The 17,007-nt window shown below is 47.6% G+C and overlaps 1 protein-coding gene across 2 annotated transcripts; it reads left to right on the forward strand.

The window, feature by feature from the left end:
• The first annotated feature begins 263 nt into the window (after positions 1-263).
• Positions 264-15,012, forward strand: TRIM7 (tripartite motif containing 7). 2 transcript variants are annotated; one of them, XR_329077.3, is made up of 7 exons: positions 264-1,434; positions 2,314-2,409; positions 9,129-9,359; positions 10,862-10,884; positions 11,154-11,285; positions 11,768-11,803; positions 13,424-13,530. XR_329077.3 is itself a non-coding variant. In XM_006075905.3 (7 exons), the coding sequence occupies exons 1-7, from the start codon at positions 928-930 to the stop codon at positions 13,933-13,935; spliced, it is 1,521 nt and encodes a 506-aa protein (XP_006075967.1). In that variant the 5' UTR covers positions 292-927; the 3' UTR covers positions 13,936-15,012. The 2 variants fall into 2 exon arrangements, 1 of the variants encoding a protein (XP_006075967.1); XM_006075905.3 differs by having other exon boundaries at positions 292-1,434; positions 11,170-11,285; positions 13,424-15,012.
• Positions 15,013-17,007: the final 1,995 nt, after the last annotated feature.

Here is a 17,007-nt window from a genome sequence, read left to right on the forward strand (position 1 = left end):
GGAAGAATATTGGAGTGGGTAGCCATTCTCTTCTCCAGGGGATCTACCCGATCCAGGAATCAAACCCGAGTTTTCGAATTGCGAGCAAACTCTTTACCGTCTGAGCCACCAGGGAAGCCCCCGAGGGGAGACCGGGTGTGAGCAAATATTATTGGCAGCTCCAGAAGGGCTGCAGAGAGCTGTACAAATAAAGATAAAGAGACAATAGAGGATGGGGGGTTTTTTAGGGGAGGAGGATAACACTGAATAAAGCGGGGGGATTGGTTGTAAGTGTATTACTTGCATTAAAAAAAAAGAATAAACGGGCAGGGGAGGACACAAATGCAAGAAAGGTAGCTACAAAAGTGGATAAAAGGCCACTCATGTGGGTGGGGGTAGGAGCAAGAGCCAGGTTCCAGATTCTAAATTTAACTTAGTACAGGGCCGGACAAACCTGTGCTCCGGGAACCCGACACTGTGGTCGGGCGCCAGACCCTCGGGCTGTGCTGGGTCGGTCTCGGGCAGCAACTGGGAATGGCGCCCAGGTGGGCGTGTGCTTACACCTGTCCCGGGCCGTTTCTCACGGCCGACGGAGTCAGGCTTGGACAGCGTAGGTTCGCGTTAGAGCTGAAATAAGGGAGAGACGGAGAGAGGGCCGCGGGACCTCCGAGGCCGCTGGCCAAGGCGGGGTATTGAGGGGGCTCAGAGCGGGAACGCAAGGCACTGGCCCGCGCTTGGATCCCCTTGACCTGTGCTACTCCACTAGCTGTCAAGACGCACCCTCCTCTAGCGTTTCTCAGCCTGGAGCACTCAGCTCTAGTCTCTGCCAGCCGGCGTCAGCCCCGCCCTTCCTCTTTCAGCGGCCGCTCGGACACCCGCCCCGGCGGCGCACTGTCGGGTCCAGCAACTTCCCCAGCGTCGCCCGACTTCGGTGAGCTGGGAGCGCGCATGGCGGCAGTGGGGCCGCGGACTGGCCCAGGTGCCGGGGCCGAGGCGCTGGCGCTGGCAGCAGAGCTGCAAGGAGAGGCGACCTGCTCCATCTGCCTGGAGCTCTTCCGCGAGCCGGTGTCCGTCGAGTGCGGCCACAGCTTCTGCCGCGCCTGCATCGCGCGCTGCTGGGAGCGCCCGGGGACGAGGGCCACCGCCGTGTCCCACACGCTGTCCTTCTCGCTGCCCTGCCCGCAGTGTCGCGAGCCCGCGCGCCCCAGCCAGCTGCGGCCCAACCGGCAGCTGGCCGCGGTGGCCACATTGCTGCGGCGTTTCAGCCTGCCGGCCGGAGCGCCAGGAGAACGCGGGCCTCCGGAGGCCGTGGCGGCCGGGTGCGCGCAGCACGGCGAACCGCTCAAGCTCTACTGCCAGGACGACGGACGGGCTATTTGCGTGGTGTGCGACCGCGCCCGCGAGCACCGCGCTCACGCCGTGTTGCCGCTGGACGAGGCAGTTCAGGAGGCTAAGGTGAGCGTCGTCCCTACCCATGCGGGTTCTCGGGACCTGCAGTCCCGGTTCTACATTCCTGCTCACGCAGGAAGGCCTAGGTGAGCCCCTGCTTTTTTTGTCCTATCCCATGCTGCCTGGCATTAGCTTCGGGACTCAACGCGGCTCTCTTCTCCGTCACCAGCCTCCCACACCCCTATCATTTCCTCTGGGGCCCATACTGGACCAACTGCATGATACCCCACAGATTTGGCGATTTTCTGTCGGTCCCTGGCTTCTAGTAGTGCCTCCTTCACACCCCCATATCTGCTACCCCTACTATCAACCCTTACCACGGGCATAGCTCTGTTCAATGTTCTCTCACCTCTTGTGGCCAAGTGAGACGACCTTCCCAGGAGGTTGGGCTAAGGGGGTGAGTGGATCCAGGGCTGAGTAGAGTGCCAAGAGCCACCTGGGATTCTGGGTGCCTGCCGCCTCCCTTTCCTGCCAACTTGCTGGAGTGTGCACTAGGAGGCCTGCGGCACAGTCCCCAGTCTCTCTTTGCTCTGACTCTGCTCCAGCCCTCCTACCCAGATGGCTTTCTGATGCTCGTGAGGAGAGTGGAAAAGAGGACTAGGCAGACTGGGCGCTGGAGTGTTTGCATTTCAGCCTAGATTGTGCACAGATGATCTTGAGGACCGGAGACCCTGAGGTCTTTGGAATCAGCTTGCAGTTGCCCTGTACCCTTAAGTGCAGCCTGTGTAGGCTGCATCCATCCCAACTTCCAGAGGTGGCTTCAATCCTGCCTCCTCCGCCTCAGTGAACAGGGCCTTCAATTTCTTCTGGGTGGTTTCAGGAAGGCCCATGTGGGGGTTTCCAGAATCTTCTCCCTCCAATGTCTTCCTTCTCACCCTCCTGCAGGAGCTTCTGGAGTCCAGGCTGAAGGTCTTGAAGAAGGATTTGGAGGACTATGAGGCCTTTCGTTCCACAGAAGAGAAGGAGAGCAAGGAGCTCCTGGTGAGAATGGTAACCCCCAGGTTGGCTCCCCCTCCCCCAACCCCATGCCCAGGCTGATAACAGAGGGCCACCTACCACTCTGGCTTTGAAGTGTGTGCCTGTGGAACAGAGGTGGATTTTAGAAATATCAGTTCAGTTCAGTTCAGTCGCTCAGTCATGTCCGATGCTTTACAACTCCATGGACTGCAGCACACCAGGCCTCCCTGTCCATCACCAACTCCAGGAGTTTACCCTAACTCATCTCCAGTGTGTCGGTGATGCCATCCAACCATCTCATCCTCTGCTGTCCCCTTCTCCTCCTGCCCTCAATCTTTCTCAGCATCAGGGTCTTTTCAAATGAGTCAGCACTTCGCATCAGGTGGCCAAAGTATTGGAGGTTCAGTTTCAACATCAGTCCATCCAATGAACACTCAGGACTGATCTCCTTTAGGCTGGACTGGTTGGATCTCCTTGCAGTCCAAGGGACTCTCAAGAGTCTTCTCCAACACCACAGTTCAAAAGCATCAATTCTTCAGTGCTCAGCTTTCTTTATAGTCCATCTCTCACATCCATGCATGACTACTGGAAAAACCATAGCCTTGACTAGATGGACCTTTGTTGACAAAGTAATGTCTCTCCTTTTTAATATGCTGTCTAGATTGGTCATAACTTTTCTCCCAGGGATCAAACATCTTTTAATTTCATGGCTGCAATCACCATCTGCAGAGATTTTGGAGCCCCGCCAAAATAAAGTCAGCCACTATTTCCACTGTTTCCCCATCTATTTGCCATGAAGTGATGGAACTGGATGCCATGATCTTAGTTTTCTCAATGTTGAGCTTTAAGCCAACTTTTTCACTCTCCTCTTTCACTTTCATCAAGAGGCTCTTTAGTTCTTCTTCACTTTCTGCCATAAGGGTGGTGTAATCTGCAATCTGAGGTTATCGATATTTCTCCTGGAAATCTTGATTCCAGCTTGTGTTTCTTCCAGCCCAGCGTTTCTCATGATGTACTCTGCAAATAAGTTAAATAAGCAGGGTGACAATATACAGCCTTGACATACTCCTTTTCCTAATTTGGAACCAGTCTGTTGTTCCATGTCCAATTCTAACTGTTGCTTCTTGACCTGCATACAGGTTTCTCAAGAGACAGGTCAGATGGTCTGGTATTCCCATCTCTTTAAGAATTCTCCACAGCTTGTTGTGATCCACACAGTCAAAGCCTTTGGCATAGTGAATAAAGCAGAAACAGATGTTTTTCTGGAACTCTCTTGCTTTTTCGATGATCCAATGGATGTTGGAAATTCAATCTCTGGTTTCTCTGCCTTTTCTAAAACCAACTTGAACATCTGGAAGTTCACGGTTCACGTATTGTTGAGGCCTGGCTTGGAGAATTTTGAGCATTACTTTACTAGCGTGTGAGATGAGTGCAATTGTGCGGTCATTTGAGCATTCTTTGGCATTGCCTTTCTTTGGGATTGGAATGAAAACTGACCTTTCCCAGTCCTGTGGCCACTGCTGAGTTTTCCAAATTTGCTGGCATATTGAGTGCAGCACTTTCACAGCATCATCTTTCAGGATTCAAAATAGCTCAAGTGGAATTCCATCACCTCCACTAGCTTTGTTCATAGTGATGCTTCCTCAGGCCCACTTGACTTCACATTCCAGGATGTCTGGCTCTAGGTGAGTGATCACACCATCGTGATTATCTGGGTCATGAAGATCTTTTTTTGTACAATTCTTCTGTGTATTCTTGCCACCTGTTCCCAATATCATCTGCTTCTCTTAGGTCCATACCATTTCTGTCCTTTATTGTGCCCATCTTTGCATGAAATGTTCCCTTGGTATCTCTAATGTTCTTGAAGAGATCTCTAGTCTTTCTCATTCTATCATTTTCCTCTATTTCTTTGCACTGATCACTGAGGAAGGCTTTCTTATCTCTCCTTGCTATTCTTTGGAACTCTGCATTCAAATGGGTATATCTTTCCTTTTCTCCTTTGCTGTTTGCTTCTTTTCTTTTCACAGATATTTGTAAGGCCTCCTGAGACTGCCATTTTGCTTTTTTGCATTTCTCTTCTTGGAAATATAATAGTATGCATATCATATAGTGTGACCATATAATTTATTATGTAACCAGAACTTTTGAGGGTAAAAGGGACAGCTAAAATAATTATTTTTAAACATCTCGCTTAAACTGGAACTGTCTCAGTGAATCAGGAAGTATAGTCCCCCTAATATGACATAACACCTCAGTTAGGGTCTGTGGAGCATCTTGTAATTGAATACATTAATATTCCTGTAGAGAAACATATAAATGGAAAATAAGTAGCCTTCTGTCAGTTTTAGGGCAAATTTTACCACCAAAGGAGTTATGAAAAAAACTTTTTCTTCATTTTTAGAGTTTTTTAGATTTTGAAATTGAAGCTAGGAGAGAGGGGATTGGGGGTGGAGGAGGGGATGGCAGAGCTGTTCCCCACCCAGCAGAGGGCAGAAGGTTTGGGGACTTGGGTTTTCAGCAGCTGACTGTGCCAGCACCCCTGTGCCCAGAGCCTGGGGTGGTATTTTGTCTTCCTTGAAGTGAAACAGAAAAGTGAAATGGGGTTCATTTTAAGGTGGGGAAATGTGGGTCACTGTTATTTTCTATCCCGAAAATTCAGTTCCTGCTTGTTAGCACAGGACCGTCTAGTTGTGAAGTTGGAAAATGGAGGGAAAGGAATCTGAGGACCCCTCTGTCCTTAAAGGGAGGAGAGGTGGGGTGAAGGGGAGGCATGTGTACAGATGCCCCAGTGTTCTTTCCTGATCCTGAACCGCATCGGGTACACTTGCATTCGGTGCACACCTCAGGCCTTCTCTTCTGAACATTCACTTCCTTCCATAAGGAAGAACTCACCCCTCCACACCTCCACGCTCTCTGCTGGAAAAAGGAATAAACGTGTGGCTCTTTGGCCATTGCTGTATATCTATGACCAGAGGGCCTTCAGCTTGGGCAGCTTCATGGTCTCTGATCCTACATCCCATGGCCTTGCTTAGCACTTTCTACTCTGTCCTACACCCACCCAGCCAACCCCTCTCTGGCCCGTACATCCTTTATAACTGCAAGATACCTGCTTAATGAAACAATATTGCTGCCATGAGAACAGAGAAAGAACATTTTTGTTTGAAAATGCTCTTACTATTTAGAGAAGTGGTTCTCAACCGGTGGCAATTTTGGGCCCCAGGGAACATTTGGCGACACCTGGAGATATTTTTGGTTGTCAACACTGGGGCGGAGGTTCTACTGGTGTTTACTGGTAGAGGCCAGGGTACTGCTTAAACATCCTGTAAAGCACAGGACAAAGCCCTCCACAACAAACAATTATCTAGCCTCAAATGTCAATAGCACCCAGGCTGGAAACCCTGATTTAGAGTACTTTGGCAAATATTGTTACACTTGTGTTATTTCCACTTGTGTTGTTGTGTAAGAAGCTTGGACTTTGAGGTCAGACTCCCTGGATTAGAATCCTGACTTCCCGCTTCCTGGTAATTCACCTGTCTTCGTCTCCCCATTTGTAAATTGGGATGAGAGTATATCCATGCCATTGTGTGGTTGTCATCACTGAGGGAGCTGATACCTGTAAAGTGCCCCTTATTTCTGCTGCCTGTTTGCCCAACATCCTGAAGACTAGGCAGCAGTGACCTGAACCCCGGGTTGCCTGACTTCAGAACTCACTTACAGTCTGCTCTTCTAGCTACTCTTTCCTCCCATAACATTTTCAGGGAAAAGGAACTTTGACATTTGAGCTTGCCCTGGAGGGATGGGATTCTTCTCACTGGCCACGAGAGGCCCCACTTGTGATATCACACAGAGTCCCTCCCATGTGTTTGTGTAAAGAATCAAGAGGATCAGGGGCGAGCTGCTGCTGTTGCTAAGTCACTTCAGTTGTGTCCGACTCTGTGCGACCCCAGAGACGGCAGCCCACCAGGCTCCCCCATCCCTGGGCGAGAGTCTGGGTCTAAAAACACAGGGGAGAAAATCCCATGAATAGTAATAATGGAAAGAATGGAATATAAAGCTTGCACACAGCATATTCTCACTTAGTTCTTGTGGATATGCTGTTACCTCTGATCACTGGCATTGATTTCACTTTCTTCTTTCTTTGCTGTTGTATTCAGTCGCTAAGTCCTGTCCAACTCTTTTTGACCCCATGGACTGTAGCACAGCAGGCTTCCTTCACCATCTGCTGGAGTCCGCCCAAACTCATGTCCATTGAGTTGGTGATGCTATATAACCATCTTATCCTCTGCCGCCCCCTTCTCCTTTTGCCTTCAATTTTCCAATGAGTTGGCTCTTCACATCAGGTGGCCGAAGTATTGGAATTTCAGTTTGAGTATCAGTCCTTCCAATGAATATTCAAGATTAATTTATTTTAGGATTGACAGGTTTTATCTCCTTGCAGTCCAAGGAACTCAAGAATCTTCTCCATTACCACAATTCAAAAGCATCAATTCTTCGGTGCTCACCCTTCTTTATGGTTCAACTCTCACATCCATACACGACTACTGGAAAAACCATAGCTTTGACTAAATGGCTACCACTTTGTCAGCAAAGTGATGTCTCTGCTTTTTACTACACTGTCTAGGTTTGTCATAGCTTTCCTTCCTAGGAGCAAGTGTCTTTTAATTTTATGGCTGCAGTTACCATCTGCAGTGATTTTGGAGCCCAAGAAAATAAAATCTGGTTTCCACTTTCTCCCCCTCTATTTGCCATGAAGTGATGGGACCGGATGTCATGATCTTCATTTTTTGAATGTTGAGTTTCAAGCCAGGTTTTTCACTCTCCTCTGGCACCCTCATCAAGAGGCTCTTTAGATCCTCTTCATTTTCTGTCATTAGAGTGGTATCAACTGCATATCTGAGTTTGCTATTTCTCTCAGCAATCTTGATTTTAGCTTGTGATTCATCCAGCCCAGTGTTTTGGCTGATGTACTCTGCATAGAAGTTAAATAAGCAGGGTAACAATATGAAGCCTTGACGTACTCCTTTCCCAATTTGGAAACCAGTCTGTTGTTCCACGTCTGGTTCTAACTGTTGATTCTTGACTTGCATACAGGTTTCTCATGTGGCAGGTAAGGTGGTCTGGTATTCCCATCTCTTTAAAAATTTTCCACAGTTTGTTGTGATCCACACAATATTCAGCCTGGTAGCAACAGAAGCAATGTGGAGGCCTGATACAGCATCATCCTTGAAGGAAACCAGTTACTTGGTAGCAGATGGATTGCCTTGGACCTCTTCCACCCTGGAAGGGAAAGTATTTTATCTTGGCTGAAACTGACACATATTCTGAATAAGAACTGTCTTTGCTGCCTGTGGAGCCTCAGTCAGCACTAGTAAGGGCTTATAAACTGATTCATCAACATGATTTATGGTCCTAAAGTGACTTGGGTGTCTGATTAGAGAGGGAATTTAAATATCAGAAGTGCTTTGAGGGACTTCCCTGGCAGGTCCGGTGTTTAGAATTCCATGCTACAAATGCAAGGGCATGGGTTCAATCCTTACTGAGGGGACTAAGATCCCACATGCCATGTGGCCAAAAACAGAAAAAACAAAACAAAAAGCTATGAAAGTAGAGTTATTTAAAATTTACTTCCAATTTTGCAATTTTGATATTCTATTAGTATGTGTTTTAACACTGAATGTGCTTCTTTAAATGTGAGGTCGGACACCATCTCTCCATACCTTGCTTCAGCCTTGCAGCCTAACAATGACTTAGGGTACTATGTTGGCTTGTCTGTCTGACAGCCAGTTACATTGTTGGTTCACTTTAAATTTCTGTGTCTTAAAACGAATTTTCACTGGCACCCCCAGCTCCACAAAAGTTTTGCTTCAAAGTCACACCTTAAAGTTGCCTTGTAAATCATCTATTAAATCATTGCCAAAAATGTTGAACTAAATACAAGTGAGAAGAGTTCGACAGCATAACGTTTGAGATCTCACTGTGTGCTATAAAAGGTGTTTTCCAACTCTGCAACTTTAATGTTTTCCAACTTTCCAACTCTACTTGAAACCATAATGTGTTTGGATTTCCGCAGAATAAAGATCATAAATTTGGTCACACACACAGAAAAGTGGGTTGGCTACTGCAAAGTTGCTTTCCTTGTAGTGGCTGGCATGGTTTTATCAGACAGGTTACTAAACAAACGTTGAGGAGGCCATTCCTTATAGGATGGTTTAAGGTAATATTTCTGAGAGCTGAAACTGTAATTAGGTCTCGGTTTGGTGACATGGGGCTTAGCATAAGTGACTCCATTTGGAGCCTGTTGTCTTGTTTTTAACACAAAATAAATGTGTTTGGGGACCTCAGCTTAATCTTTACAGTAACTACAGAAGGCACTGATTTATCCCTTCCATTTTTCAAATGAGGAAACTGCAGCCCTGGGTGGTTCTGGAATGAGTTTGAAGTTGTCCTAGGTTGATGGGAGAGCCCAGGTCTAAAGTAACACATGGGCACAACTGTGACAGGGGAAGGGAAAGCACATGTTGAGGCTACTGCATACTCGGAACTGTGATACTTAAACTAGAGTGTGTGTACTGTGGGTATGTGTACATGAGTCTCTGACCCCCGAGCATGGAGGTGAGAGGTCAGAGGGAGATGGAACCCTTCCTGTGAGATGGCACAGAGGGTCCCATCCAAATGGGATGGGATCGATGACCCATTGATGACCACATCCCTTGCCTTCTTCAACTTCATTTCTCCTGAGACAGAAGCAGATGGCAGCTGAGCAGGAGAAGGTAGGGGCAGAGTTCCAGGCTTTGCGGGCCTTCCTGGTGGAACAGGAGGGTCGACTTCTAGGCCGCCTGGAGGAGCTGTCCCGGGAGGTGACACAGAAGCAGAATGAGAACTTGGCCCAGCTTGGGGATGAGATTGCCCAGCTCTCCAAGCTCAGCAGTCAGATCCAGGAGACAACTTGCAGGCCTGATCTTGACTTTCTCCAGGTGAGTCTGGCTTGGCCAGGGGTATGAGTCATTAATTTTAAGACAGGAGGCTTGAATGTATCCCTCCTACTTTTCAAATGAGGAAACAGCAGCGAGAACAGAATTAGTTTAGTAGAATCACACAATCTGGAGCCAAAGGGTATTGAAGAGAAAAGCCCTGATTTTCCTGGGGTTAGCAGTCTAAAAGGATGTGATTAAAATTTTTCTTGACCATGATCCACAATAATATATCTTACAATGCATTCTATTATATACATATGTGTGAAAAAAGTCTCAGAAAATAACACCTGTACTACATATGGTGCACTTTGATCTTTCCTATCATATGTCCTTCTAAAATAAATAGTCACAACCCACTAATTAAACTTCACAAGTCACAAATGGACAAATGGATTGAGAGGTCATTTAAGGGAATTCCCTGGTGGTTAGGACTCTTGTGCTTCCACACAGATCAGGGAAATAAGATCCCACAAGCCATGCAGCACCCCACCACCCCCCCCACCCCCTAAAAAGAATGGTCATTTAAAAGGCACTGGTCTAAGAATTTTTTCACCTTGTTTTATGGACATGACTGAGCGACTAACACTTTATGTCCCTGAATATGTTCCAATGTTTCCTGGTTTATAGTCTATGGGAACTTGAATAGAATTTGTATCTTGCTGTTGTCTGAAAATTGTATAAATCTTAATTATGTTGGATTGGTTCACAGTGCTTTTCAGATCTATTATATCCTTCTACTTATCTGTCTATTCATTTTTTTAATTTTTGAGAGTCTGATATTGAAAATGCAACTAAAATTCTTATCTACTTAAAAAATAATTGTGATATATAGTGGAACTGTATGTAACTTTGTTCTGTATTTTCCAAGTCTCTGGTAAATGTGTCATCATACTTTCATAATTTAAAAAATAAAAAGAAGAAAAATAATAATATATGGGGGAAAAAAGCACTGATCTGAGTGACCAGTTGTTGAATAAGGGCTGTCAGTTGTCTTGAAAGTGTTAGTCACTCAGTGATGTCCAACTCTTTGCAATCCCATGGACTATAGCCAGCCAGGCTCTTCTGTACAGGCAAGAATACTAGAGTGGGTTGCCATTTCCTTTTGCAGGGGATCTTCCCTACCCAGGGATCGAACCCAGGTCTCTGGCATTTTAGGCAGATTCTTTACCATCTGAGCCACTAGAGAAGCCCCATCAGTTTTCTTAGGCTATGTTAAAAGCAGAAGCAACGTTGACTCCTGGCACTTGTCTCCAGTGATGATTCTGTAATGATGGGAGCAATTGCAGAGGTGTGGGCAGGGTTGAGGGGTCTACCTTGTTGATGAGACATGCAGTGGTCTGCCATATGAGGAAGCTGTTGCCACGTGGGGCCCATGCAAGCAGTGTGTATGTGTGGGGTAATGCATCTCCATATTGCTTATTCCTCTGGAAGCAGGGCAAGGGACCAGTTTTATTTTCTCAAAGGTGAATGCTGATTTGTTTTTCTCTCACCTTTCCTTCCAGGAATTCAAAAACACACTAAGCAGGTAAGTGGACCTAACAATACCTGAGGCCTCTCTAAGGTGGCTCTTCTCTTCTAGTGTGCTTCCTCTTGTCATTCCCCATCCTGACTTCTCACCTCCTGTTCCCCTCACCAACTTACCTGAGTACTTTATGAGGCAAACATCTGCTGCCTGGCCATGGGTATTCGGCACAGGGTCAGGCTCTTCTTTTCACCATTCTTTACCCAGAGGACCTCACTATTCTAATTGTCAAGCCCAGGGGGAGTGGGACAGTGGTTGTGGGCCTTTTTCAGGGTCCTTGTCCTGCAGGTGCAGCAATGTGCCTGCCCCCAAGCCAACCACAGTCTCTTCTGAGATGAAGAATAAAGTCTGGAATGCTTCCCTCAAGACCTTTGTCTTAAAGGGGCTGCTCAAGAAGTTCAAAGGTAGGGGCCTGTGTGTGGGGCTGGGCCTTACAGTCCTGGTGTTGGTGGTTTAGGGTCCTAAGGATGTGCCTTTCCAGAAGCTGTGTGATAAAACAGGAACTAGTGTGTCTCTCAAAGCCAGATTGGTTCGGGCAGTTAGTGGTGGCTAATTTATTTAGAACCCCCAACCCTACCCCAGGACACAAAGCTTCAGCTGAAGACAGATGGAGTCGAGGGTCATTAGGGGCAGAAAGAAGGATGAGGAAGGAGAGCTCAGCTCAGAATGGCTCCAGACAAAATAGGGGAAAGTGGGAGAGGTAGAGTTAGACTATTGTCCCCTTTCTGCCCTTGTGCTTGGCCCGGTACCTGCCTGTCATCTCTAGGTTATCTGGGGAGTGAGTGAGTCAGTGGGGCTTACAAGTCAAGAGATGGTGTCACTGTCATTGCCAGATAGAAATTTTCCATGTCATTCATGCACAACCTGCTCTGTTTCTTCTCTTCAGAGGATCTTCGGGGAGAGCTGGAGAAAGAGGAAAAAGGTACGATGGTTGTTGTGACAGTGAGTACCTGTCATTTGGCCATGTGGAGATACAGTAACTGTCTCTCTGGGCTCTGTGCATGGTTGGTTCCTTCTGCCCATCTACCTAAGCAACTCTGCCATCAGCTGTCCTTTCTCCCTCATCCTCATAATTATGATTCCTTCATGTCACAGTGGGGCCCATAGGCCGATAAAGCTATGGGTCATTCCAGAGTAGGAGTGCCCTGCACCTTGGGGTATTTAGATCTGGAAGTGCTTGTCAGTCACCTGGACAAATCTCTCTTCCCTGTTCCCACTCCCAGACAGACGGAGACCTCTTCTGGGGACAGGGGTTGTGTACTGGGTCAGGGGTCAGACTGAAAACAGGAAGGGAAGCGGTTATTACTCTTGCAGAGTTCTGGGGTGAGTGGGATCTAACCCCAATGGGCTGGGAAAGTGGGGAGGGGAAGGCACATATTCCTGATGCTGATGACTAAGCCAAGTCATATCTTACCTAGTAAACCAACTGAATCAGACCTCCTCTGCTCAGGACTCTGTGACAGCCCTGCCTCTCCCTCTCACTCAGTGAGGGGTGGGGTAACTGGTCTTCAAGGTCTCATGAAATCTAGCCTCACTGCATACTCTTCCCCTGGTTCACTCTGTGCAGTCACACACGCGCTTGCTGCTCCTGGAATGCACCAGGAGCACACAGCTACCTCAGGGCCTTTGCACTGCACCAGCTGTGCCAGGGCCTGGAACACCCTTCCCCCAGACAGCCACCTGTCTGGCTTTCTCATCTCCTTGATGTCTGTGCTCATATGCACATTTTCGGTAAGGCCTTCCCTGGCCTGTCTAGTTGAAATTACAGCCTGCTCTTCTGATCCCTTTATCATTTATTGTCTCTCCTCCTTCTCCCCATAGAAAGGAAGCTGCAGGAGGGCAGGGATATTCCTCTGTGGGATTCACAGGGCCTAGAACAGACCTGGAACATAGTAGTACTTACAGCAAGTATGCGTATTTTAACTTTTCATTATGGAAGGTTTCAAACATGCACTAAAGTAGAGAGAAGAGCATAACAAGTATTATGTACTCATCATATACCTTCAGCAATTATCAACTCATGACTAGTATTTTTCATAAACGTCCCTACCCACTTCTTGCCACTGGATTATTTTGAAGCAAATCATAGATAACTGTGATTTCATATATATCTCAGTATGCTGTCTCTAAAGAGACATACTTTTTAAAAAGCATAAAGAGGAAACTATTGTTATAAATAAAAAATTAATGATTCTTTCCAGTATCTAGTGTCCAAAATTCCCCAGGTGTCTTTTTGCTAAAAAATACAGTTTAATAATACATATATGTTTTAAGTAAAATTTTACATAGTATCAAAAGGTAATACAATATCAAAGAAAACTTTATGGAAAAACTTTTCCATAAATTATGATACAAGTGTTTTAAATTGGATTTATCAATTTGTGTGAATTGAGATCCAAATCAAGCCCATAAACTGTAGCTGTGTGATTTCAACATATACTTATTTGAGGGGACAGTTGGGCAAGGGGAGCTGTGCAAGGAGCCTGCATGGGAAGTCCTCTGTCTGTCTCCCCACCTCCCCTAAACCACCCATCCCCCGCAGTGGAGCTGACCTTGGACCCCGACACGGCCAACCCCCGCCTCATCCTCTCTCTGGATCTTAAGAGCGTGCGCCTCGGACAAGCAGCCCAGGACCTGCCCAGCCACCCGCGCCGCTTCGACACCAACACACGAGTTCTGGCTTCCTGCGGTTTCTCCTCTGGGAGGCACCACTGGGAAGTGGAAGTGGGCTCCAAGGACGGCTGGGCCTTCGGCGTGGCCCGTGAGAGCGTGCGCCGCAAGGGTCTCACGCCCTTCACCCCGGAGGAGGGCGTCTGGGCGCTGCAGCTCAACAACGGGCAGTACTGGGCGGTGACCAGCCCTGAACGGACGCCCCTCAGCTGTGGACACCTGTCCCGCGTGCGGGTCGCCCTGGACCTGGAGGTGGGGGCTGTGTCCTTCTACGCTGCAGAGGACATGCGCCACATCTATACCTTCCGCGTCAACTTCCAAGAGCGCGTGTTCCCTCTTTTCTCTGTCTGCTCTACCGGCACCTACTTGCGAATCTGGCCTTGAGAGTCATTGTCCAGCCTCCCGGAGGGAGTAAACCAGTCAAGGGTGAACTCCTCCCAGTCCTGGCTGCCCATGGGAAGGGTTGTTGCCCTCGGATGGAACCTCCTGGACACTTTGGGTCTGTCTTCCTGACTGTTGCCCCAGGCTGCCTTAGAGGGGCTTCTGCAGACCACAACATCAAACACATGAGATTGGGCTACTGGGGAAAAGGATTCTAAGGTTAATTCAGCAGGGGAATATATGGCCTTGGACTCTCCCTTCTGTCTCTTGCCTGTTGTCCTGGTGAGGATTTGGCATGAGCTGTAAGGAGGTGGAGGTGAGAGGAGCCCAGCTCCATCAGAGGTGCTTCCTATCACTGCCCCAATTCAGCAGGACCTCTAGTTCCATGGAACAAAACCAAGCTCTTGGCTGTGCAAGGGGGCAGCTTCCTCCCAGACTGCTCAGCTTCATGATCCCTCCTGTTTTGCCTTCTTGTCAGCTGCCAGCTTTGCCTTCAGAACCTGGATCTGGCTAGCTTGACAAAGTCGTCTACTCAGGGAGGAGCATGGTATTCCCAGCCCAAAGGAGAGTCTAGGCCAGAAGTGGGAAGAGACCCTTGATATGTACAATTGGAACAGCCCAGGACAACAGCCTATTGACATTGCTGTCACTCAACACAGCTTTGCCTGATGAGATTATATGTATATCCTTGGCCACAGTGACAATCCCACATTCTCACATTTGCCTAAACCTTTCCAAGTGCCAAAGTACAGTCTCCCCTGGGACAGGAGACCAAAGATTATGGAATTTTGAAACTCAAGGCAGCACTTATAATTTTACAGAAGCAATTAACTCCAGCATGGAAATGTGCAGGGCCCAGGCATACCCCTGACAGACAGTTCCTGGAGCTTCTCAAATGTATGCCAATGGCAGAAGACCCTGATTTCAAGCTCTGCTCAGTCTGTACCCTGGCCTGTGTTATTCCCTTGGCTAACTGTTCCCCAGCTTCTGTATGGCTGCATTTCTGGGAGAGTGGAGGTGGGCTATTCACTGCTTAGTATGCTCCTGGAAAAGGGGATGGAAATACAGACTGTGAGCTCATTTGTATGGTGCCTTGGCTAATTCTTAACTCCCCCAGTTTGAATGCAAGAGCAGTTGTGAGCAAAGTTTCTGCCAGACTAGGTGGCCATGTGTGTTATGTGTGTGAGGAACATCTGTATGTGTGTATATGTCTTAGATCTCAGGAATGGGGTGCAGGGCCATGTAAATTTTATAGAGGGCATTTATAAGTATGCATATAGGATTTAGGTACGAACAGACCTAAGTCAGTATGGTCACACCCTATTATTGATTTGTTGTTGTAAAATATTAATATTAGCCACCCCATATTTAGGTGAAGGTCAAAGGTTTCCTTCCCCCATTACCTAGCTACCTAGCTAGATGAAAGCCAGTCTCAGACCTAATTCTGTCCTGCACATATTGTTGGCATGCAGGGACAGCGACAATTAAATAGTCTGACTTACAAGCATCTTGGAGTTTCCATGCTCTGTCCCTGAGATACTTCAAGCACACTTTGCATACAAGGGACTGTAAGAGAGATGTTTTCGTCAGGCCAGCATGACACTGTTCTAGAGGTAGACCCAGTGGACATAACACCAGGCAATCAGAATCCAGTGTCCTATAGGCTGGGGACAGGATCATTTAAGAGTCCAGCCTACAGCAGCATCCCAAAGGGTAAATCCTATGTTGTATAGCTCTAGAACACTGTACCCAATCCATGTATTTGAATATACTGATTTCTACAAGGAAAATCATCAAACCCTCAGGTATGGCTGTATGGCTTGTATGGCTTTTTGACTGAGTGTCACAATTACCCTTTCTATCCTCTAATAACTGTGCTGAAGTATGGCAACACTTATGGATCACAGAAGGTAGGGTGACTGGTGGAGGTGCCTGTAGGATCAGGTCTGGGCACTGCAGAGCTGGCTGTCTGTGTGTATATTTTCAGCTTTTATGTTTGTGAATATGACTATATGTCTGTCAGAGTTTGTAGAATAACTAGATAGATATATACATATCCGAAGACGTAACAATACATAACAATCACACGTGGTTGGTAAGAGAGATGTTCTCTCTTGGTCTCCAGGGTGGTGCAGTGACTTAGGATGTCACAATGCTGGTGTGAGTATGCCTGTGTATACATTTTCCTCTTCCATCCTGTGACCATTGTAAGCTCTCTGAGATGTCTGGGCCTCTGAAAGCAATGACTGGCCTAATTTGGTTTCCTTCTGACACTACCTGTTCATTGGTCCTGGATCCTTGAGAGCTACTTTGATATGAGAACCCACATCCTTGACACCAGACCCTCACACTAGTCCTCAGCATCCAGACAGGAGGGCACCTAGGGAACTTCCTTGGGCTTGGCTACCCAGTGATCAGTCATCTGGCCTTGAAGGCACCAAAGAACAGATTGGGCCATCAGACCAAGTTCTACCAACTACAGACACATTTTCTGACCATTTCTGGGCTAGGGTTCCTGTCCCATACCTGGGCTTTCAACCTCTGCCCTTTGCTCCATGGGTCCTTTGGGGGGCCATGATGGATCCAGCTCTCCCAAAGTCCAAGACAGGGTTCTAAGGGTTGCTTTTTAATAATTTGCTTTAAGTTGCGATAGATATGAGAACCCACATCCTTGACACCAGACCCTCACACTGGTCCTCAGCATCCAAACAGGAAGGCACCTAGGAAACTTCGCTGGGCCTGGCTACCCAGTGATCTGCGTCTCCTGTCCTGATGCAATCGTTAACACACTGACCACCTGATTTTCTCACCATTCTCTACCAATCTCTCTCTCCTGATCATCTCTTCTACCAGCCTAGCTGGATTCCTCTCAGGACAGGCATATTGACACCATTCCTTTAGCCTTCCCCTCAGGGCCTCGGCCTTGAACCCTATGCTGCTGCTGCTAAGTCGCTTCAGTCGTGTCCGACACTGTGCGACCCCATAGACGGCAGCCCACCAGGCTCCCCCGTCCCTGGAATTCTCCAGGCAAGAACACTGGAGTGGGTTGCCATTTCCTCCTCCAATGCATGAAAG

The sequence above is a fragment of the Bubalus bubalis genome, chromosome 9 (assembly GCF_019923935.1).
Source record: "Bubalus bubalis isolate 160015118507 breed Murrah chromosome 9, NDDB_SH_1, whole genome shotgun sequence".
Taxonomy (NCBI): domain Eukaryota; kingdom Metazoa; phylum Chordata; class Mammalia; order Artiodactyla; family Bovidae; genus Bubalus; species Bubalus bubalis.